Genomic DNA, 25,749 nt, shown 5'->3' on the forward strand with positions numbered 1-25,749 from the left:
TGATTTTCAAATAAGATTGGGCTGTGTCTTTAATCAGGTCTGACAATTCCCTGGCATTGACAAGAAATTCAGGATTGTGCTCTTGAATCTGTATACGCTGAGCTAGTAACTCTCAGCGTTTCTCTTGTTGTTGACCATCTCTTAAAACAATAAAACCAACATGCATTTATATGACATAGTAAAACATCCCAGGCTTCCCAGGAGTCTAATCAGCCAAGATTTGAAACTGAATCTCATAAGGATATTTGGACAGAGAACCAAAGGCTTGGCCAAAGAATTAGATTTTAAGGAGTGTCTTAAAAGAAGGGAGATAGGTAGAGAGGTTTAGGAGGAAATTCCAGACCTTGGGAGTCTAGGCAACTGAAGGCACGGCTGCCAGTGGTGAAGTGATTAAAATCAGGATGCTCACGCAAGCCGGAATTAGAGGAAGGCATTATCTTGGAAGGTTGTAGGGCTAGAGGAGCTTTTGTGATATTTTGTACCTAGGCATCAAGAGCATGACTGCACTTCTATTTCCAATTTAATAATTATTGTCATCAAACATTCATGATTGGTTAACAAAAGCTTATTTTGAGAAGATATTTGTAGTGTTCCCTACAATACTGTCTTTTTAAAAGTTTATTTTTATCAACCCCCGCCCCCCACCCCCTGCTCCATCTGGAATGGAGTGTCCAGTAGCTGACCTGCTTGAGATGCTGAGAGTTGGCTCAAGTATAAATTTGCTGCCAAAATCCTCCTCCTCGCCTCAGGAAGCCTGCCAAAGATGCTGCAGAAAGCAGTATTGTTTTTGTTGTCACTCCGGTAAAGCCTGTGATCACACAATGAATTATTTCTGACAATAAGCTCTATTATGGAAATGTTAGGACTGGTATTACTGGAGTGTTGAAAGTTAATCATTACCAAGCCAGCTAGGTGGTCCCTGCACATAAAATGCTTGACTTCATCTGGCAGAGATTGAAGGGAGTTTCCGTTCCTGGATGCTTTGGCTGAGATAACATTTTGGCTGTATCATTAGTGCCCTTGACATACCAGAAAAGAGACACAATAACCTGGCAATGCCTTTCTTTTCTCTTTCTAGCTGGAAATCAGCATGTATTTGAGTAATATTGGGTACTGTGATATAGCTGAACAAAACTGAAAGAACATTTATTTAGAAATTGAACTTGTTGTGAGTCAGCGACAAATACTTTATGAAGCCTGTGTATGCATAATGCAATATGGATAGGAATGTGTTAACAGCAGCCTAAACTGAAACCTGTAGATAGCTCTAGGTATTACAGTTGTAATTAAATGATGAAGTGTGTTATCTGCAGTTCAATTTGCAGCCAAGTGGAAGTACCCTGGTTTATGTTGCTTGGATGCTGCCTGGTTGGAACTTATAACTATACTGTCCTGTTCTAAGAGAGCGCTGTGTGTGTGTGTGTGTGTGCCTGGATAAGGGTTGTCCACCACTCCATTTCTCGCCTCTCCCCGTTCCCTCACAACAAGCGTTAGAAATTTCAACATTTAACAAAATGAAAAGGAAGAAACACTACTCTCTTTACATTTAAATTTAGAATAAGGTGTATTCAAAAAGTTCCCCGCACTCTTGTGAGTACTTTGCAAACCAGGTTTGACACCTTATTGGAGTTGCACTCCATGCGGCAGCCAGCTGACGTGAGACTAGCCTGTGTAACAAACTTGACAGCCTCGTTCCAAAGTCAGTTTGAATCATAGGACAGTTATTGAAGAGAAAAGCCAGTCTTTTTTCCTCATCCACCTGGAGACTTCCTGATAATTCCCCTATGCTGCTAGAATTATCCCTCTGTATGGAGAATTTCTTGATACCTGTCCTAAAAATTTCCTTTTACTAGAATCCATATTTCTTGGTTGAACTTGTGTAGTTTAATTTGAAGTAATATTCTGGAGTATCTTTTTCTATTAACAATTTTTATGTGCTATCTTAAGACTGCCTCGCAAAAGCCTCGATTCTAGTCTGAAGAGCCCAAGAGACTCCAGACTTTCCTCATAACTCGGACCCCTGATATGGTGCCTCGCCATACATAGCTCATCCAATACTTGCATGCTTTCTTATTTCTTAGTGACCAGACTCTGAATTTACACTGCAAGTTAAGCAAAAACCGTTTTTCGCTTAGGCTAACCCTGTGGTGTAGATGCAACCTAAGGGGGCGAATGCTAATAAATGACTGATTCTGTTGAAGGTTCTGGTGTGCTGTGGGCCTCCTTGAAACCATACCACAGTGCGTCAGTGCCTTAGGGAGGGAAAACTGGGAGGGGAAAGGGGAGGGGGGGTGGAGAAATCTGCCTGCCCTATATTTGACCTAGACTATCTGCTGCTGACACTGCAGCCAAAGAGTGGAGGAGATGTTTGATTTCCAGCGTTGACATCAGGCAGCGCATTGATCAAAGAAACTTCACTGACAAGTAATGAATAATTGAATCCTGGAATCCCAGCAATGCCTTGAAATTAATTCTTGGAAAGCTGTTTTTTGGAAGTGATAATTTACTCATACATGTCGCACTCCTGTGAGCTCTGCTGCTCCGTGCAAAACGATGTGAGTCATTCCTGAAGAATGAAGTAATTGAAGTAGATTGAGGCTCGGCTCAGTTGTAGATGCTAACATTTTAATTCACTTAAATGGTCTGGAAAATATGGGAACTCATAACAAAGGGATTTGGGCACTGAGTATGTTCTAGTCATTTATCAGACTCCACCCACTGACACTTTTTTTTTCAGCCGTGTTGGAGTGGTCTAGGGCCACTTTTTACAGGAACACGTTGTAACTGCTAACTTTTGTATTGTGTTAAAAATCTTGCATTTGCCCATATTTCTTCAGGCACACATTTATATTGGCAAATGACAATGTAAACTTGTCATGCTATAATGATACCGTTCTGCCTATGGTGGTGTTGTAAACCTCCAGGCTGTTCTGCATGTACTGCAACCAACCTCCTATGTTATAGACAACTCTCCTTTCCTTCCCAAAATACCGCAGCTGTTTGTTTTCTTTTAACAATAAATGATATAATTAAGTATCCATTTTAAAGTGATTCATTCAATTCTTACATCTATATCACACTTTCATTTTATATCAGTGTGACCTCCTCACATTTTGATCCTGCTTTCCCCGAACACTCCACTTAATTTTGGCCCCTTGTGTGTAACATCACGATTAATCAATATATTACATTTCACATTTAGTCCATTGCTCCACTGAAAACTTTGCTACTCCATATGCTTAAAACTATATAAAGCCTACTCCATATGTAAACTCTTCCTATGCAGATTCCCATGTTAAATATCTTATGTTTTCCAGTTGCACCACCAGGTAAAGCTCCAATAGGAGTTTTACAACTTTCCTGTCATGGTTCTCTGTCACGCCTGCCATGTGATCGCTATGTCAACTTTTTCCCCACATGTCAACCAAAATGCTTTTGGATAAAATATTTCACCCACCGTTCTTTTTCTCAGTAAGGTTCAGGATGAGACAAGTGACAGTCAAATAAGGAAAAAGAAGGATACAAGAGTTGAGTGGATAGTTGGAAGTGGAAGAAGTAAGGGTAGTGATAGAAGTGAAGAGATGAAGGAGTGCAAAGCTGAATGGGTAGGGAATGGGCAGGAGTGAGAGCTGTATGCTGCATTTTCACCACAATCCTTTGTGCGAAATGCAGGCTGTCTCCTTTGCCTCCTTTACAGGCACGGCACCTCCCATCTGAAATGAAAGAAAAGCAAAACAGGAGAATAAAGTAACTCTTGTGCAAAAAAAAAATCTTTTGTTTATCCTTCATTCTCACCTTTCTTATTAACCATGTGAAATCACTATCATTTTCTTTCACAGCTTTTCTCCCTAACTTAGTTAATTTCCTCCCAACTTTGAGCCACCTCAAAGACCATCTGTCTGTTTTGGTAGCCATTGTCACTGGTCCGCCACTTCATTCCCTTGTCTGCTGGTGTTCCATCATAGACCTCACACAAAGTATATTACATGACCTCAGTAGAACACTTAATCTGCCTTGGAAGAAATTAATGTTCTCTCAAGGATGAAACATTTTCATACATTCAACAGAAAAACCTCACTAAAAATAAACCATGGTCTACGTAATGCTACCACAGTTATGGAGCTCACGGATCCAATATAACTGACTCTTAACTGCACTCTGAAGTGACCAAAGAAGCCACTTTGTTTTATCAGTACCTTCTCAGAGCAACTAGAGATGTGCCAACTTTGCCAGAGAAATCTACACCCCAAGAATGAATAAAAGCAGACATAGTATATCCGTATGTTTATTATTGTATCTTACATATCAGGTTCACTCATTCTATAAATATTAAATCACACCTGCACTGTTTGGTGCCCTATCATAATGCCGCAAGAACAAGAAATAAAACCAGCTGACAGACGCTTCAGCTTTGTAAGTAAATTAGTCAGCAATCCAAGTTAATTTGTAAGAATTTTTGATTGGCTGCTTTAGACAGTTTCCCAAAAAAGCAGTGAAGCAGAGAGGGGTTGTCAGATGTAATTCACTGTCGTGCATCTCTATACCTGAGTGATAATGTCGGCAAATTGGTTACAATGATGTCAGGCTTGACCGTCTCTTTCAGAATTGGCCACTGGTGATTGCACTGCATATGTAATGCATTGGTTGTGAAATGTCTTGGGATGTGGTGAGGATATAAAAAGGTGCCATATAAATGTAAGTTGTGTATTTATTGTAAGTAATGTTCTGAGGAATCTGTTTTGGGGGAAATTTGGAAAAAGATAATGTATATAATTACATAACATGTTTGGACCAGATTACAACACCTATTTCAGCCAAAGTTGAAATAAATGTGGAAATTTGGAAAATAATATTATCATAGCCGTTTTAACCTATCGACAAAGCATATTATTCATTCATCTATGCCTGCATTACCTCTAGACTTGACTATTCCAACACACTCCTAACTGATCTAATATATCCTGTCATCCAAAACTCTGCTGCCCACATCTTAACTCACATTAATTCCCATTCTGCTATCACCCCTGTGTTCACTGACCTACGTTCACTCTGGGTCAAGCAAAAGCTGGATTTTAAAATACTCACCTGTGTTTTCAAATTCCCTCATTGCCTAACCAAGGCCCCCCGCCCCCCCCGCAACACCCCCCATCCTCCATCTCTGTAATCTCCTGCAGCCCACAACCTTCTGAGGTAGTTGCACTCCTCTAATTCTGGCCTCTTCTGCACATTCCCAGTTATAATTTCTCCATCATTGGCTCTGGAATTTCATCCCCACACCATTCCAGTGAGAGTGACTGCTCTTGACATCAAGGCATCATTTGACCAAGAGTGGCATTAAGGACCCCTGGCAAAATTGAAGTCTATGGGAATTGGGGGAAAAACACTTCACTGGTTGAAGTCATACCTAGCACAAAGGAAGATGGTTGTGGTCATTGGAGGCCAATCATCTCAGTCTCAGGACATCACTGCAGGATGAGTGCAGTTCCAACACCACTCAAGAAACTTGACATCATCCAGGACAAAGCAACCCTTGATTGGCACCCCATCCACAAACTTTCACTCCCTCCAAGCCACTTATATCCTGACTAGGAAATATATTGTCGTTCCTTCACTGCTGCAGGATCCTGGAACTCCCTCCCTAACAGCGCTGTGGGTGTACCTACAGAACATGGACTGCAGAGGTTCAAGAAGGCAGCTCACCACCACCTTAAGGGCAATTAGGGAAGGACAATAAATGCTGGCCTAATTAGCGACGACCACATCACATGAATGATTAAAAAAGGAGTTCCTCAGGGTAGTGTTATGGGCCCATCCATCTTCCAGCTACTTCATCAATCGCCTACCTTTCATCATAAGGCCAGAAGTGGGGATGTTCGCTGATAATTGCACAATGTTCAGCACCATTCACGATGACTCAAATACTGAAGCAGTCCTTGCCAATATGTAGCAAGACCTGGACAATATTCAGACTTGGGCTGATAAGTGGCAAGTAACGTTCACGCTGCACAAGTGCCAGGCAATGGCCATATCCAGCAAGAGAGAATCTAATCATCTTCCCCTGATATTCAACAGCATTACCATTGGTGAATCCCCCACTATCAACATTCTGGGGATTACCATTGACCAGAAACTGAACTGGACCAGCCCCTTTTATTCTTTCATGGGATGTGGGCGTCGCTGGCAACACCAGTATTTATTACCCATCCCTAATTGCCCTTGAGAAGGTGGTGGTGAACCACCACCTTGAATCGCTGCAGTCCATGTGGTGCAGCTACACCCACAGAGCTGTTAGGAAGAGAGTGTCAGGATTTTGACCCAGCAACAGTGAAGGATGTGTTTCCAAGTCAGTGGGGTTGTGTAGCTTGGAGGGGAGCTTACAGTTGGTGGCGTTCCATGCACCAGCTGCCTTATCGTTTGAAGAGGTAGAGGTCTCAGGGTTGGGAAGTGCTGTTAATTTTAAAAAACTGGAATGGAAAGCTGGTCCTAATAATGGTGATCATGAAACTATCACCGATTGTTGTAAAAACATATCTGGTTCACTAACGCCCTTTAGGGAAGGAAATCTGCCATTCTTACCTGGTCTGCTCTACATGTGACTCCAGACCACAGCAATGTGGTTGACTATTAACTGCCCTCTGAAATGGCTAAGCAAGTCACTCAGTTCAAGGGCAATTAGGGGTGGGCAACAAATGCTGGCCTTGCCAGTGACGCCCACATCCCATGAAAGAATATACCTTTCTTCTTCCCTCTTAAGATATTCCTTAAAACAATTTCTTTGACTAAAGTTTTATTCATCTGACTTAATATCTCCTTATATTGCTCAGTGTCATACTTGTGATTTACAATGCTTCTGTGAAGGGTCTTGGGACGTTAAAGGAGCTATGTAAATATAAATTGTTATTACACACATATATATAGCATAAAAAGACAAGAGAAGTCTAGTAACTTGAGAACTAACAAACAGTTTTGATATTTTAAAACTTAAAGGGACATTGTCGCAACAGTTGGGATGTTTTAATGGAGACAACTCTAGGATTCATCAGGAACAACAATCTGATTTGGAAAGAAGTTCAACACATTCGACTTTGAGATTACTTTCCACTACAGCGCATGCCACATCAGCTGTAGTATGAACAAATTGCAGTGTGTATTTTATATAACCAAAGTCTTGCTAAAAGTAAACATTTGGTAGCAGCAGACATGATTGGGATGAAGTAACTGCACCATGTAATCAGCCAGGTGTGGTAACAATGGTCCTTTTAATGTATATTCCCAGCGCCAGAATGTCTGATTCTAAGCTTTGTTCTACTGGTGGTTCCTGTTCTCTGCCTGTGATCCAGCTTTCTTTACCCAGGTCTCACTTCCTCTGCCTCCAAACACAGATGCTTACAAGGCACACTTTGTATCGTAAGAAGTCCCAGGGGAGCAGCATTCGAACAGAAACCTGTAATTTCTGTGTGTAGCTACTTCACTTGAGGCGTCTTGGAGAAAGAAATTTCTCCCAACATCAATAGTTAGAAGGGAGGGACTCTGACTTTGCATATTCAGTTGCAAGTGTAGACACAATGAAATCTGGATTTCTGGTGATGCAGGGATTCTGGGGTCAGGTCCTTTTATATGGTATTAAGGAACACTGCTACTAGCAAGCGTCCTGGGTGTTTGCAGTTAATAGCTTTGTTCATTATAAAGTGCTTAGGGTTTAAGCTGCAAAATCACACAACTGCTATAAGCCTAAGAAGAACAACAATGGTATTTTTCTAGTACAGAGGTGTGAAGTTTAAGAAAAAAATCTGCACACAAAAATAATTTACTATTTGACAGTCTTCTATCGTGTGTGTGTGTGTGTGTGTGTATAATTTAGGAATAATTTTCTACACCTTTCAAACATAGACCAGTCAAAAGTTTTACAAAGTATGCAGGGTTAAGTGAGCCAAGAGAAGGAGTGAGCAAAGGAGTAGGGAGCATGTGACAGAAATCCATTAATGCAACTTAGCTTTTTTAAATAGAATCAAACAGGCCATGTTGGTGTTAAGAGGGACAAGTAACCTGTTTGTCTCAGCTTATTAGTTTTGTTTTCTTCAGTATAAGAATGGGTCTTGGCTTGGCATCCCATTCATAAATCAAATAAAGTTATCCTGAATGTGATGGCATTTTACACATCATTTAAATGCCATTTCCTCTTTCCTGTATGCAGTCAGTCCTGCTGTACTGTGTAATTTCATGGAATTGCGTTCAAAGGTCCTGGTGCAGTTTAGTGTAGCAATAGTTCCTGGCATAAATTGTTCCAATTTCCTGCTAAATGGGATGTGTTTATCATTGTAAAATCCCCGAGAATCCATTTATCCCATTCAGTTACAGATGTGCCTGGCAAATGTGTCATTGCATCAGTGAGTCCCTAACTTTTAAACTTGTCTCCTGAAAGCTTAAATTGTAGCTGCATACAATCTTCAGCAGTGTATGCTGGAGGCCAACATATTGCATTGTTATCGAGGGGCTCTGAGGGCAGAATTTAATGCCCTCTCCTATGACAAGCAGTGGCAGCAGGCGGGCGCTTAATCAGGCGGGAGGGCGGGGTTCACCATGGCTTTAATCGCTTGGCCTTCCTGCTCCATCACAGCTGAGGCCCATTCCAACTTAAGGGACTCATCCCAGCACCGCTAGCATTCAGCCAGCAATGGGTAGGAGACTCTGGCTAGGGCCGTAACTTTCGCTCTCCCTTTTCCCGTCAGCTACAGATCACCCAAAACTAAAACTGCAACTTCTGGGTTTATAGGGAAGCCTATCTGATCCCAAATGGACTCCTATCCTTCCCTCCATGGCAACAGGAAACACCACATCAGGCCTGTATCCAAGTAGATGCGGTAATCGGCTATCCCTAATTACCACTGCTTTACATCATAGAAACAAAGGGACAGATTCCAGATTTGTATTGAAGTGGGGATGTGGGTATCTGGGGCAGGGCGGTGAGGGGAGGAACCCAAAGATGTGCTGGGGAGCTCCTCCACCCCCGAGATTCACGGGTAAAGTTTGCATAGCAGTTACCCGGAACTGCACTTTAAATTGCAATCTTCGGATAGTTACGACTGGATTACATCAAGAGTTACCCAGAAAAAGAAGAATTAAAACCACTTTTAACTTCTAGGTAACTATCACACACACCACCGTTTCCCCCCCAAATCCAAGGGACTACAACCTCCGACAGGAGCTTCCCAACCCTTGGGATTCCCCCCACCCCCAACTCCCGCGGGTGCTCATCAGCCCCAACATCTGGCCAGACCTGACTCTCACCCCGAGCCCAGCCCGGACCCGACACCGCACCCAAGGCATGACTCGACTCCCTCATCCAAGGCCCCACTCGACACCTCCACCTCCCAACACCCCCCACCCCGAGACCCAGCCCAACCTGACACCCTTCCCCAACCCCCCCCTCCCCGCAAATCCTGACCTGACCCCTTCTCTCTCTCTCGAGGCCCAACCTGACCCCCACTGAGGCCCAACCACCACCACCACCACCACCCCTACCCCGGCCCCCTCTGAGAGCCGAGCCGACAAATCACCACCACCTACCCCCCACCCCATTCCCACAAATTCTGCCCATTTACCTTATACACTTACCTTCTCCCTGGCCTGCCCAGGATCTTTAAATTTGGCTGGACCTTTTAACTTACCTGTTTACGGCAGCTAGTGCTGTAAAAAAAGAGGGTGTGGCCTCCTTACGTCCAACAGAGCTGCCCCAGGGATGTGCTGCACTACTTGGATCTCGTCCGGCCTGAGTTGAAAGGTCAGACGAGACAAGACTGAAAAAATTTCAGGTAAGAAACTAGGAGCGGAGTGACAATCTGACTCTGCCACTCCAAGGAAGCTCAGGCCTAATGTTTTTGACAGTTTGCAGGTTGTTTCCAGTGTTGCCAAGTAAGGTGTAGAGCATCACCAACTTCAATCATTTCGCATTAGACCTGTTTTATGGGGAAAGGGAAGGCTGTGTTGAAGTGGATTCAGAGGATTAGGTGGAGCTGGGCTATGGAAGGCAGATGTCAAAACAGTAGTGGCCTTCAATATAGCATTTGTTATGGAACTTTCTCTGACTCTGTTGTGTGTATCAGACTTGAAGAGCATTAAGTAATATAATGCATGTCATTTAGAACTTATGGCAAATGATTTGTAGTTTTCTGTGTTTATTCAATAACATTTATCCCAGCCACACATACCCAGATATTTGATACACTCTGCTCTCATCTTTTAAAAAATACTTTGTTTAGACAAGGACTAACTTGCAGTTGCACAACTTGCAGTTGTGATTTCCGTAGAAACCAATAATGATTTAAAGAGAAATTTGAACTACCAGTTATTATCTGAAAGATTGGCATGTCAAGATTTTGCATCTTAAAATAACTTTTACTATATCAATAACTAAAGACAAGACACTTATTTAAACACAACTTCCTTTTTATAGGCAACTTAGACTTCAAACAACTGAGCAGGATTTGCTCCTCTCTACTTTCTACGACTGAAAACCCAATTTCTGCTATGTTACTTGGTCACTTAAGTTAACTTCCCCTGGAATCAATCTAAAGGGTTTCATAGCTCTCAAGGGTTCACTTCCGTTCTATCATTTCCCAATACCATCTTACACCGTGAGAGTATTCTCTGGAAATTCTGAACCCTCCAGCCTTATTTTAACTCCTCACAAACCAGGTTTTCAAACTGATTGTGAGATCCCACCTGCATTCTGCTTGGTGAACAATACACTCAGCATTTTCTCAGTTTAAAGTGCACACATGGCCAATGTCTATCTTCTTGCTCTCCCTTTTCCCATCAGCTACAGATCACCCAAGACTAAAACTGCAACTTCTGGGTTTATAGGGAAGCCTATCTGATCCCAAATGGACTTCTATCCTCCCCTCCGTGACAACAGGAAACACCACATCAGCCCTGTGTCCAAGTAGATGCGGTAATTGGCTATCCCTAATTACCACTGCTTTTCATCATAGAAACAAAGGGACAGATTCCAGACTCCAACTATTTATAGATAATCAGATCATAAGACCTTTCTGGGTTTTTGGAGTCATAGGGTCTTCTCATTGTGGACTTAGAAACAGCTGTCATTGTCCCCAGGTGTTAACATTTGGCACCTTTCCTTTAACAACACAATGTGACTCTGCTTTTGATCTAAGGATTAAACTCTGGCATAGGTCACATGTCTCCTTTTATTTTTATATTCTCCCAGCAATAAATTGGGCAAAGGTTTCAATAGCTTCAAAACTTCTGGGATTCTCCTTAAATTTTCCAAGGGCAGAATCTTGTGCTGTCTCTGGTGGTCAGCTTGGAGGCGGGAAGGGCATGTACTTTGGCAGGATGTTGAAGTACCTGAACTCCTGTCCCCTGTGGGCAGCTTGTAACATCTATTTGAATGGGGTGGGGCATTGGGGTTCCTTGATCAAAGGCACTCATTGCCTTATTGAGGGGCTGGACATTAGGTAGGTGAGGGTGTCGCTGAGAGCCACATCCCTGCCCTTCCTTCTGAACCCCTGCCCCCTTTTTACCCCACCCCCCCATCTTGTGGAATCCCCACCCCATTACTTAACTTTGTCCTGGGCCGCTCCATGATCCTGGGACTCCAGGGAGGTGTTCTTCTGGCAGCAGCCATGTCCTCCTCTGTAGCTTCGCTGAGCGCAAGAGCTGCAAGCCTCCAATTGGCCGGCAGCTCTCACTAGGAGAGACTTCTGCCCCAGTGGGCCTGATGGTAGAGGAAGGCCTGCCACTGGCCTCGTCACTGCCTGATTGGCATGTGGTTCAGCGGGCCTTCCGGAAGAGAGGCAGCACAGAGGTATCACTGGTTGTCCAGTCAACAGGTGAGACCCCAATTCCTCAACAAGATTCCACCTCAATTGTCTAGAACAAGAAAATTCCAAAGACATAGAAGGCCATTAACACATGGTTATTAGTCAGGATAATCAAGACTCCTGGGAACTGGGTAGCATGTTAATGAAGCACTGCACAGTATATTCCGTGCAGTATATCACTTCCAATCTGGCTTCATATCCCAGTTACTGTGTCTGTTGATCGTTATGAGTCTTGCCTGCAGTGTGTTTAGGCAGTTTCAGCCTGGTTCCCTACTGACCAAGCATCTGCAGTATAAAATTGCACCAATTGGGAATCCTGCTCTGAGACTGTGGGATGGATGCTGTGAGAATTGAAAGAAAGCCATGCTGGCACAGGAGGTGATGCTCTGCTGAGGTTGAAAAACTGAGGCACATTGTTTGAACAGAATACAGGGAGCTTTACACTTCTTCTGCCTGACTTGGGAATGGAATGCTTGAATCAGACACTGTGTACTTGTAATGAGAAGAGTTTCATTTCCCAGCACTAACATCCCTCCATTTGATGAGCACAGTAAACAGGATCCTTGCTTAAGCCAAAGCCTTGATGAAAAAAGCTTCTATATAGGCACCTGTGCATCAGGTCTCTGTGAGTTGTTAATAACCTAATCTCAGATTTGTTAGTAACCAGCATTTGCAGAACAAATTGCAGTTTTCTCATATTTTCTTCATATGAGTACAGCGGTGCACCTTCTGTCCTGAGAGGGTTAAAGTGTTAACATTCATAGGTGGTTGCTGTGTGCTGTAAGTATGTTGCTTGTCTTGTTATCAAATTACTACATATGTCCTGCCTCCAGGTTTAAACTTGCCTGCACAGAATTCTATTTAAAACAATCAATAAATAGCAAATTGAATCCTATAACTAAACTTGCTCTACTAAGTGTACAACTCCTAAAGTTCACTAGAGAGCTGGATTTATCAGGCAAACACAATTTACATGTCTAAAATGGTGATTGCTGAGGTAATGTTAATTTTAGTGAAGGATGAACAAGAATCTCCTTGAGCATTCTATCCCAGCTGAATGCATCAAAGAGAAATATTTTTAATTCAGTAAAAGGACTAACCATTTAACATGAAATTCACTTTTTATTGTTTTACTGGTTTGCTCCAGTTGGATACTATGGTGTTATCTGGAGGAGCCGTCCCAATATTTTATATCAATTGCCATATAAACATAGAAAATTAGAAGTGGGAGCTGGCTTTCTGGTCAACTTCATTTCTTGAAGAGGCCCTTTCTTCTCAACTCATGTCAATATGCATATGTTTATTGATACCTCTTGTGCTGCTCTACCTTTCCTGTGAAGCATTGCTCCTTTAAGAAAATCTGCAGCATTTGAACATTGGAACATTTTTAAACGGGCGTTGTCTTCACAAGAAGGCTTTTGGTAAACACTTTTTGTTTGTTGCAAAATAACGTACTTTATTCAGATCATAGTGCAGTGACATAGTCGTGATCTTTAACCCATTGCTTAGTTTGATTATTTACAAACACTTTTTCCATGATGCCATTGCCTCTTAGCTATTTCCGATGCCAAGATATTGATTTGTGTCTTCACTAGCTACGTGGCAATCTGTCTGTCATTTATAGAACCACCTACTTCTAATTTAACTTTTCAGGTGGTAAAGATTCAAATGGTTTTGTTTTGAAACATTTATTTCCTCAATGCTCAACAACTATAGATATGTGAATTTTGTTTGATTGGTCTCACACAGGTGCAGGTTATTTGAACCTCATTTTCAATATTGTCAGTAAGGCATGTGTTTAAGACACTGCCAACTTTACATCTGAAAAGCGACATTAAATTGCATCACTTATAGTAACTGCCCAGTAGTATTTTGCATTTGGTGCAACCTTTCTGGATTTGTGCCTTTTAGTTACTCTTTGTAATCCACATTTTGTGCTGCTTAATGAGCTTTTATTTCCAGTTTCTATCTTACTTCCTGTGCACTGGGGAAGAATTGGCCTCTTGGAATTTTACAAATAGAGTTCATTTCCTCCCTGGAACTGAGGCTTATTAGCAGAATTAAAGCTGCCTTTGTCTTTAAGACAGAAGTGTTTATCCAACCTTTTGTGAGAAGCACACACTCCATAAAGAAGCATAATTCCTGTGGAATTGCTCGTGTCACTACTTCAGAAGAACTGAGTCATTTCATGCATCAGGCCTCAAAGATTGTAATAAAAGTGCCTCCGTGTACGCATGCCGGCTTGGCCCTTCCCTCACAGTGCCTTACAAATTGAACATGCTGCAAAAAAATGAGAGCAAGATGCCATAAAAAGAAGTACAGACATATTTGTGCGCAATCCAAATCTCGCAAAGCTTTTCCCAGTAGGCATGGTCATATGTCATTGAGTAGAGGTCTTAAAACTAGTATTTTAGGGTGAATTTAGCTTTGATTTTAAAACTCCCCAATACATTAACAACACACCTTAGTTTCTATAGTTATGTGCTCTCAAGTAATCAAGTAGCAGTTAAGGCTTAGAGTAAAAAGGACCTTGTACTGACAAGCAATTTGTTCTTAGCGTTGGTGCCACTTAGCAGGGGATGAAGCAATTAACCTTGACAGTCATGGGCTATAAAAGAGAAAAACAATCAACTGGCACTCCTCTTCTTAGTCATCAAACGAAATAGGAGCAAGAGTAGGCCATTCGGCCCATTGAGCCTGCTCCGCCATTCAGTAAGATCATAAGTGAACTGATTGTGGCCTCAGCTCCACTTTCCTGCTTGTCCCCCATAATAACCCTTGACTCTCTTGCAGATTAAAAACCTGTCTAACTCAGCTCTGAAAATATTCAATTACCCAGCCTCCACTGCTCTCTGGGGAATTGAATTTCAAAGAGCAACGACCCCCTGAGAGAAGAAATTCCTCCTCATCTCTGATTTAAATAGGAGGCTCCTTCGTGGTTACCACCTGGTGACTCCTGTCCCAATGTTCTCTTGTTTAGGCATTGAGGGAAGATAAGATTGAGCTGACTTCTTACATCTCATGGGTGAATAGCCTGTTTGCCGTCTGAACTCATGTTTAGATGACGCTCTCGAGGGGTGTCTAATGGCTGTGGGAACATAAATCCATCATGAGTCAGAATCTGCATCAGAGAAGGGGAGGAAATTAACAAGTAAGGTTAATTAATGACTGGCTGTCTATTAGTCACAAAGCAGAAATTGCATTGAGCAGTTTTAATAATTTTCATAACCTGCATGAACAAAGTTTGCTCTGTTCCAGAATGCCATCAGAATCAGGGCATTGAATCAGGGCTTTCTACTCCATTCAGACTGTCTTTATTTTATGGTCTATATCGGATGTGCCCATATCTGGTTTTATGCAGCACTAAGCGACATAACACAGAGCTTCACAGGTCACATCCAAAGTTTAAACCAGTGTCTCTGTTAATTTGCACATGTCAAGCCATGGCTACCAATAGATCTGAATTTAGCATTGATCACCTCCAATGAGGTAACAGGGTTACAAACAATGTCTTGAAAGTCTCTAAGCCTAAAAAATTCAACCGGGATTAACTAGCAAATAATAAATGGAATGGAGTTGAATGGTCTTTGTGGATAGATTACCAGATCTTGTGGATCATCAACAACAGGTTAAAATCTCTCAAGGCACTTCACAGGCATAACCAGAGAAATGTTAACACTGAGTCAAAATCGGAGAAGGAATTCCCAAGTGTAGGGCTGAAACAGCTGAAAGCACCACCACCAATGGTAGGAGGAAGGAAGTGGGTGGGAAGGACTGCTAGATGCACAAGAGACTAGGGTTCGAGGAATACGGAGCTCTTGGAGGCTTGCAGTGATGGAGGAAGGTGATAGGTTAAAATTGATCCTGCTTTAGACAAGTTTGGGCTATCCAAATGATTTTTAAAATATTTCTATCATGGTACACTGGATATGGTAGAGCTGGCATGATGTGAGAGTGAGGCTAAATGAAGCATTCCTGCAGCATGTCATAGGAAACCATAAGTGTTTCCTCTTTTTTTAACAGAAGTTCCAAATCTGAAACATCTCCATCTAATAGAACTTTAATGTCACCAAAGATTGTTTTTAAGGGGTTACCTGTAAGCCTTCTTACAACTGGCTCAGTGGGTTAATTAATAATTGGAGAAATGTTTAATTTTGTCTCCAAATTTTAGTCCTGGTATCTCTGCTTCCCAAAGTTTTGCTGGGGGACTGTTCCATAGATGCCATCAACCATCCAATACCTTAGCTAAATGCCCATTCTTCAGGCTTGAGGATGGATTCTAAGTGCTGGCAGGTGAGGACGCCCACAGAACTGATGAAAACAAATCAAAATACTCTTGAGATTGACCTAAAGTATGGTTTACTCTCCCACCAGCTCCCTGATGTTAGCTGTGGCTAGAGTTGCACTGTCACCTCCTAAGTCAGAAAGATATTGGTTCAAGTCCCACTCCAGAGACTTCAGCACATAATCTATGATGGCACTTCAGCACAGTGCTGATGGAGCACTGCTTTGCCAGGTGCTGTTTTTCAGATGAGATGTTAAACTGTCCTAGAAGACCTTGTGGCATGATTCAAAAAAGAGCAGGGATCCTAGTAACCTAGTAACCATTTATCCCTCAACTAACAATTAAAAGCAGATTATTTGTTCATTATCATATTATTTTTTGTGGGACCATCCAGTGCACATTTTGACTGCAATGTTTCCTACATTACCTCATTGCCTAAAAGTGCTTCATTGGCTGCCCTGAGGTCATGAAAAGTACATTAAAAATGCAAGTTCTTTCTTTTGTAAACAGAATAATGTTCAACCGGAAAAACTACAGCTGCTCTTCAGTACTAATAACTGCTATGAGCATTTTAAACTTATGCAGGTAGATCTTGACTTTGTGTGGTAAATACATATTTTCTATTAATAAAAACAAAAAACTGTGGATGCTGGAAATCCAAAACAAAAACAGAATTACCTGGAAAAACTCAGCAGGTCAAGCAGCATCGGCGGAGAAAAAAAGAGTTGACGTTTCGAGTCCTCATGACCCTTCGACAGAACTCCAGTTCTGTCAAAGGGTCATGAGTACTCGAAACGTCAACTCTTTTCTTCGCCGCCGATGCTGCCAGACCTGCTGAGTTTTTCCAGGTAATTCTGTTTTTGTTTTACATATTTTCTATTGTTTTGAAGAGATGGAAAGCAGCCTGTCAACTTGCAATTGCCTGTTTTCCACAATGGCACAAAGTCGTAGTGTGTAGCACTATGGCAAACCATAACACTTAATAAATTAAAGCTTCAGTTTATGGAGAAAAGATTTTTCTCTATGTAAATATTCAGTGTTATAATTTTTGGCTCAGAATAAAAAAAATGGCCAGTGTAGGATTCTCATTGTTGGCTTTCACAGATGAAGATGCTAGTTCATCTTGTTAAGCACTGTTAAATGACACATGATGTTCGTGCGCTTGTTCAGTGTCAGCAGGGCTTCTAACATTGGATGGCACCTAAATACACTGCAAGGTATAAGACAGGGCTAAATGCCTTGACTGTGATGCAAGCGAGTTAGCTACCTGTTTGCTTTTTTTATGCTTCAAATGACCCTTCAAAAAAAAAGGTTTAATACTGTGGATGTTGGAGATCTGAAATAAAAGTGCTGGAAAAACTCAGCAGGTCTGGCAGCATCTGTGGAGTGAGAAACGGAGTTAATGTTTCCAGTCCAATATGACTCTTCTTTGGGGTTAACTTCTGAATTTATCTTAAAAAAAAATTAGTCTGAAGGTAAAATAGTTTGTTAGATTTATGTTCAACCACCACTGAAAATTTTTATTTCTCATATGGGGGAGAATTTTTCTTATGGCAGGCAGGATTGGCTGTGCTCTGCTATTTTACGCGGGCAGGCCAATTAAGGCACTCAGCGTTACCTGTGCGGGCGGGGAATGAGGGAGAGACGGGGCCTATGCTTTGAGCGCAGCAATCTCCCTGAGCACGATGTTGCCTCAGGGAGATTGCATAGACAATAAAAAACTTAATTAAATGATAAAATTTATTTAAACGTGTCCCCTCATGTGACAGTGTCACATGAGTTGGGACATGTTTGTAAAGGTGGGGAAATTATTTTATTGATTTTACAGAAGCTTCAGGAAACCTCTTCCCGCCTGTGGATGTGGTTTCCTGAAAAACGTGAAGGTCGCTTGGGTTTTTCGGCTGCCCGCCAACCTTAAGGTTGGACGGGCAACATTCTTAACCAGTTTAATTACATTCTTAATGGCCTTAATTGACATTTCGCAGCCGTCTCTGGCGCGCGCCTGCCGAACAAAATATCTGAGATGACACACGATGAAGTCAGGATGCACGCCCGACATCATCGCGCGTCATTTTATGCATCGGCATGTCGGGCCTGCCCTTGCACACCGACCGGAAGATTCAGCCCATGAGATTTTTTCCATACAATATTGTGTGACTCTTGACCAATGGTAGGATAAATAGCAAAATCGCTTGCAAACCTCTATTTCTCTCATTCTGACCTAGCTGGTATGTTGTGCTTGACCTTGATCTAAATCAAAGCAGGTGTTTTTCTCTCCCTCTTTTTAGGGAAAACATTTTCAATATGACTTCACTCCTTCTGAGAGAGCTCCATTTGCGGCTGGGAAAATCACACTGCATAAATCACTGGGCTAGACCCCAAATTTTACTACTGAGTAGCTTAGCATGCTGAGTTCTAATCCACTGGGCCACATAGATCAATCAAAATTAATACTCTTACTGGGCATCTCTACCTCCTGATGACGCCACCGAGTGTCTGCAAGAAAAGTGCACAATAGCTGATTTGTTTTCTTATTTGCTGTATTAACAGGTTATTTAACGCAGAATACTTTTTGCTTTCTTTGCAGCCTGCTGGTTATATGGAGAATGCCATCTCATACAGTGCTATTGAAGACGTTCAGCTGTTGTCGTGGGAGAATGCACCTAAATACTGTTTACAGCTTACCATCCCTGGAGGCACTGTTCTACTTCAGGTATAGTTTTTTTACATGCTGCCTCGGAGAAGTCAAACACGAGCATCTCACTATGAACCGTCTTGCAGCTATCTCATTTTGGGAGAAAGGGTGGAAGAGGAGTGGGAAAGTACTAGAAAGGTGACCACACATGTCTGAAGACTTTGCAGAGGGAAAGGTTAGCTAAAATTAACAATCATCACTTGTCACTCCTAACACATGGGAGTGGATTTTATGGTCAGCGGCGAAGTGTCGCTTACTGCTGACTTTAAAGAAAGCTGCTTACAAAGATCTAGCGATCACAGTGGAATGGAATTCACCTTTCCCAACATTAATTTGAATCTGGTGCTAAGTCAAGGGCATCTCCAGGCATCCATTACCAGTGATGTCATCATGCGGTGTAAGCAGCCAATCATATTGACGAACTGTCATAGTGAGCAAATCAGGAAATAAAATGCATAGATTGTCTTTAATTTTTTTATTAATTTTATGGAGAGTTAAATATGGGACTTTCATAATAGAAGCTGAACCATCATAAACTTAAAAAATAAAGAAAACAATAGAACTTCTTTCATAATAGAAAAAATTGGCATGACACAAATATAAAATTAGTTTTTCCAGGGCCAGAGAGATATTTAAGCGTTTTTTATGACTTAGTACCACACGAAAAACCCAATTACAGCTCAAATTGACAAGGCACAACCTTTTCTGGTGCTTTTAACAGCGATATTACAGTGCAAAATGGGAGATTCTTATCAGTTCAGCATGGAGGAGCAGGGAGTCACTAACAACAGCTTTTAGGTTTCCGTTTTTAATGGTGTTAGTTTCTTTGCTATTACAACCACATAATCCAGGCCCTGCCTCTCTCTGCTTCTATGTTCTGATCAGACTTGGTAATCTGGATGCATTTTAATCAAATAAATTTATCTTGAATGAATATTTGGATTTCTTGGCAAATTTCACCCAGCAGGTATCTCAACAAATTCAACTCTTAAGTGAATTCGATGAAACTGATCCAGATAGGTTTAAACAATTTCTTCGGGTTGCTGGAATATACTCCACTACATTTTTAACATTTGTTCCCAAATAGACTTCTATTTTTTTCTAATATTTTGTTCTTTTGAATTGGGGCTTCTGTTTTTTTTTGTTCTCTTTCCTTTCTTGCATTATCTGTAGCTTTGAACAAGACAGGAGAAGGTCTCTCAAAAGGGACATACTCCTTGCCTCTTCCTTCCAATTAACCCTTTGGTTAGATGGTCCCACTTTTAAAGTCTTTCCAGCCATGGGGTTTTTAATATCAAGAAGTTCCAATATTCAGGGCGATTTTTGTACAGATCTTCTCGATTGTTATCAACTTCGAGGGAGGGCATTACTCACAGAATCACAGAATTGTTACAGCACAGGAGGCCATTCAGCCCATCATGTCTGCACCGGCTCACTGAGCATTTCACCTAGTGCCATCCCCTATAACCCTACGGATTGTTTCTTTTCAGATAATTATACTTCCTTTAGTTTGCTGACAAATTTACCAAGGATTGGAAGGAATTTTGGCTCCATCCATTTATGTTCTAGTTAGATGCCCTTGTCTGGTCAAATGAAGTATGGTGGGGGCATTAGGTTGCCTTCAATTTAGAAAAGTCATTAAGGTTCAAACCTCTTCCGTAATCCAACCTGGGTTGGAGAGGGATTGATTTAGAGATTTAGTGAGCTTGTTAATGTGTTGACTTTAGCTGGGTGAGTACCTCCTTTTAAGAGCAGCATGTTTCTCTGATTATGTGACTGAAATGTTATAAAAGCAAAAGGATAATTCCTCTCAAACCCAAAAGTAAAATCTATTGCATGCTAACCTTTCTAAGGGTGATGCAAGATTGCTGCTGTGATCTGTAAATTGCAATTTACCAATGTTGGTTGAGTATTGGGTCCTGTAGAATAACGCTAAGCATTAAAATAGTTCACATATTTTGGATATATATTAAAACTAAGTTAGAGTTATAGATGAATTGAACAAAAGAAATAAGGTGTATTGGCCATTAAAAGATGAGAAATATTTCCTCTGCAGCTATGTGTGATAAAATCATGAGAACATTTATAAAAAATACATTTCCATTAAATCTATAAATCAGAATAAGATTACAATGATGTTCATTCTCCATGCATTACAGATCTCCAAATAAATAACCAAAGGTTCTCGAAAATATTTCTTCAGCTCTTGATGAGAGTGCTTGTTCATTTTAAGAAATTTTTTTTATGCATTAGTTAGGCATGATCAGACCAAAGCCATCAATGTCTTCTTTCGTCATGAACAACTTGCATATACACAGCCCTTTAATGGATAAAAGTGCTTCAATGTACTTCATGGAGTTATAAGGAGAAAATTGATGTTGATCAAAAAAAGGCCATATTTGGTCAACCAAAAACTGGGTCAAAGGTAGGAGGCTAAAGAAAGGAAATTGTTAATGGAATTGGAACTTTGAGGGGATTAAGATGTGAACTCCAGAGCAACAGGGCTTTGCAGCTGAAAGCATGACCTGCAAAGGTGGGGTAAAGGGAGAGGGGAATACAAAATTGGCCAGAGTCAGATTTGGGGTCAGTCTGTAGGGCTGGCGCAGGTTACAGAACTTGAGAGGGATGAGGCCATGAAGGGATTGATAACAATAGGATCATAATTTTGTATTTGTGACATTGGGGGATTGGAAACCGGTGCATGTCAACAAGGATTTGGTGCAGGATAGGATACACACAGCAGAATGATATTTACATGGGTGGGAAGGGGAGTAATGGAGAACTGGAGCCTGACTAGGAGAACATTGGAATAATTGAGCGTGGTGATAACAAAAACATGGATGAGGGCTTCAGGAGCCCATGGGTAAGGCAGTGGTGGAGATGGTCTTCATGACTGAGTGTACATCAGGTTAAACAGCTCAGCTTGGTTTCGAATAAGGCACCAAGATTGTGAGCGGCTTTGGTTCAACCTGATACATGATATTTAGCACATTTTTCAGGACATGCAAAAGGCTTCACAAGCAATTAATTATTTTTGAAGTAGGTACTGTTGGTATGAAGGCAAATGCTAATTGTACACATAGCAAGTTCACAGAAACAATTTGAGATGATTGAAGAGGAAAACTTTTTTTTGATGCTGTTGGTTGAAGGAAGATGACTAGCCACAACACAAGGTAGACTCTGTCCTTGAATGGTAACATGGGTTTAATACTCCATCCGAGAGTTGTCACCTCCAGCAATCCAACACTGCCTCAGTACCGCTGTCTAGTATTAGTATAGATTATAAATTCAAGACCTGGAATGGGATTCAAACTCCAACAATCCAAGTGAGATTGTTACCAACTAAGCAAAGCAAAAATTCATTATTTAGAAATAAATGATTGATTCTTTTTTTAATAAAACACTGGCTTTTAAAATAGAAAGACATGCATATATATATGTGTGTATACATGTATAATATATATAAATATAGTGCTTTTCACCAGCCTCACCTTCATGGCCTGTATTATAATGCCATCTGAAGCCTAATTTAGCCACATTTACTTCAGTTTTGATTTCGGGAGAGAGGCCATGTGCTGGTCTCCCTCATTTAGATTCACACCAGATACTATTCTCCAATCTGAAAGAGGGCAGAAACTGAGTTTGCTGATCCCGTTCACAAGAAAACATGTCTTCGTTGACACAAGAACATTTTTAGTGAGCAGGAAAATGGCAGGTGTGGCATTTGTTTACTTGTAGAAAGAAGGAGAGACTTTCATTTTTGTAGCACTTTTCACAACCGACAGGGCATGTCATTTTTACAGCCAATGAAGTACCTTTGAAATGAAGTCACTAAGGTAATGTAGGAAATGCAGCTGGTAATTTGCACATAGCAAATTCTCAGAAACAGCAATGTGATAATGAGCAAATAATCTGTTTTTGTGATGTTAATTGAGGAATAAATATTGGCCAGAACTCTCCTGCTCCTCTTCGGATAGTAACATGGGATCTTTTACATGCATCTGAAAAGGCAAATGGGGCCTTGGTTTAACATCTCATCTGAAACCTTGCTCCTCTGGCAGTGCAGCACTAAAGAGTGTCAGTCTTAATTTTTGTGCTCATATCTTGGCGTGAGATTTAAATCAGAACCATCAGACTCAGAAGCGAGCGTTGCCAACTTAGCACGCTTGATGTAGCTTAAATAAATATGACAATGCTGGCATACTTTTTGGGTATCTCCATAATGGAAAGATGCATTGATAATATCTGTCCATGATATTTGGCTTTTTATTCTCTGCATCCCCTATCACTTGAATTCTGTCATTTGGGGCACTATTTCTGTGAAGATTATTAGACTGACTCATAATATAGAGCAGTATATTATCTTGTAGATTATTTGTTATAAAAACGTTTTGTTATAGTGTACAAAATGCTTTGCTCTGAAGGCAATGCCATTAGCCACTGAAATGTATATTTGTTTTGTTTTGGATGGAGCTCACATTACAATGATCAATGTAATACCAACAAGTCAGTACAGTGACATCATAAACTGTTCATATGTGCACTCACACATGCTAATCGCAATGGTGTATTGTCCCAATGAAAATACTGCTTAAGGATAGCTGCCATGGGGCATTTAGAAATGTCTAATAGTGTAACAACGCAAATAATTGCTTTGTGGCATACCACAAAGATGGTTCAAGTCAAATTGTTATTCACTTAGTAATAAACACCAGGAGTGGGATGGAATGGAACCAACGCTCAGTGTTTATTATTTTTTGAAGGGCTAGCTGTTAACTTAATTGATTACACTCTATAGTATGTTTTCACAGCATGGATTTCCAAAACAAAGTATCTTCACAATAGTCGTTTGTAAGGTTGTTTGCCAATGGACATCATTTGCAAAAAGTCGTGTTTATTGATGATGATGATACCATTGTTAAATGTGATCAACTGCAAACAGCATCAGCCAGTCACTGGCTTAAATGTTAAACATTACTAATCCACCATTTTAAAACTCCTAAATTTAGGTGACCTTTGTCGCTATGAGGGGCCAAAACGTATTAACACCGAGCTGAGCTAACTTTTTTTATAATGTAAATATTTTTCATCCAAAGTAAAGTTATCCTTAACCATCTGATGTGAGTGCATTGCTGTACAAAATATATTCAGTCAGTTTTGGTTTTCATTGGGATGTATAGATATGGCACAAAGTGCTGTACTACTTAATACATGTACATTTCAATGGATCCAACATCCAAAGGGGTTCAGTAAAATCTACAATACCAACATCCATCATTTAAAAATAAGTTTTAAAAGTATTATACTATTGAAATATTTTATTTCCAGCTTCAGTCGTTCTTAAATATTTTTTAAAAACTGTCATCATTTGGAATCACTTCCTAAAATGGCCAGAAAGCTTTTTGGAAAGAAATGCTTACTGCAGCTCTTTTCTGTCCTCCCAAGCATCAGTTGCCATTGTAATTGTAAGAGTCTTCCCCAAGGAAATCTGGAATGTATGCCCGTATGCTGTTTAAGAAAAAATTAAAATAAATGAATGTTGGTCCTTTTCCCAGATATGGAGGATAGTCGCGTAAGGATTGAGTGTGGAAATGAAAACATCTCTATTTTAAAGTCTTCAAATACATTTGGATTAGTTTTGAATATTTCCAGAAATGATTTTCTTTTGCAAGAGTATCCTGGCATTGATTACCAGTTGTAGAACGGTGACGAATGCAGCTTCTTCTTTAGTAATATATTGGAGCAGTGCTGCTGAATGCGCTTGAAGATATACGGCAATAGGACATGAGCTTGGCTGAAAGATTCGTCCGTATGCTAAACTCCCAATCTCGTCTGTTCAGCTAGGGGCAAGCTTTTTACCTACAAGCAAAAGGGAAAAACTAGAGGCAAGTCATCGGGTAACCCCGCAACACACCACCTATTGCCCAACTTCAAAGATGGGTGGAGCAGCACTTAGGACGAGGTTACCAACCTACTTTCTGGGGCAGTAATGGGGCTGGATTTTCAATCCGGAGTGGGGAACACAACACCTAGATCATTTTGTGACCACGCACCACGTCAGCACCACTGGCCATAATTGGTTCAGAGGCGAGTTCGGCGCTCAGTTAGCGGGTGCTGCCTGGAGACAGTAACTGTCTGGGAGGTGAGTCTGAAAGGCAGCCAGCGGCCGTGGTTGGGTTTGCCGTTGACTTGCAGAATGGAGCAGGCAGGAGAGCAGAGGCCAGGCAACCTCACTGTTTAAACAAGTGCCCAAACATTTACTCGTCAGTAAATTTACTTCGCTTTGCTCACGGCATTGAGACCTTTGTGCCACCACATGAGCACCTCAGTTTGACTTATAAATCAGTAGCAACAATAAATAGTGGCTCCCCACTGTGCTCCCATGCCACAAAGCATTCACTCTTTGAAAATTCCCTTCGGTCCCTCTCCAAGCTGTTAAAAAAACTCTTCAAAAAGTATAAAAGCCTGTTAATTTTGGGTGTGCGAGCTGCCAGATCCCCCTCCCCATCCCACCCTCCCTTTGAAAATTGCATAGCATCATGGAAGCGTCAAATGAATGGTATGCCATCTGAATGCTCGCATCTGCACTCTCCTCCACAGGGGATTCAAAATCCAGCCCCTGGTGTGTGTTCCAGGGAAAGGGAGAAAATATTTTTTTTAAAAAGAAGTCTTCTTCTCAAATAATTTACTTCTTGCCCATCCTGAAGGTCAAGGGAGCGGTTTGACCATGGCACTGAGTACTTATTCCTTACTTACATCAAGGCCGGTGTTGTAGTTGGGTGGAATATTTGAATTCCTTGTTGATGGATTGAATGGGGTTGCCTTGGTTTTTACTGCCAACTGGTTTTGCACATCTTCCTCACTATTTACCATGCTTCCAAATCAGGCCAGAAACACAGGCTTGAGGGAGTGCTGCAATGTCAGGG

The 25,749-nt window shown here is 41.2% G+C and overlaps 1 protein-coding gene across 2 annotated transcripts in view; it reads left to right on the top strand.

Moving 5' to 3' along the window:
* LOC121279799 (c-Maf inducing protein) overlaps nucleotides 1–25,749 on the top strand; it is a 228,919-nt gene that overhangs the window by 103,888 nt on the left and 99,282 nt on the right. For both annotated transcript variants that reach the window (XM_041191162.1, XM_041191163.1), the window contains exon 2: nucleotides 18,716–18,841. In XM_041191162.1, coding sequence (XP_041047096.1) covers nucleotides 18,716–18,841 — 126 coding nt within the window. The remainder of the gene's footprint in view (nucleotides 1–18,715; nucleotides 18,842–25,749) is intronic.

This window comes from Carcharodon carcharias, chromosome 7 (genome assembly GCF_017639515.1).
Source record: "Carcharodon carcharias isolate sCarCar2 chromosome 7, sCarCar2.pri, whole genome shotgun sequence".
NCBI lineage: Eukaryota > Metazoa > Chordata > Chondrichthyes > Lamniformes > Lamnidae > Carcharodon > Carcharodon carcharias.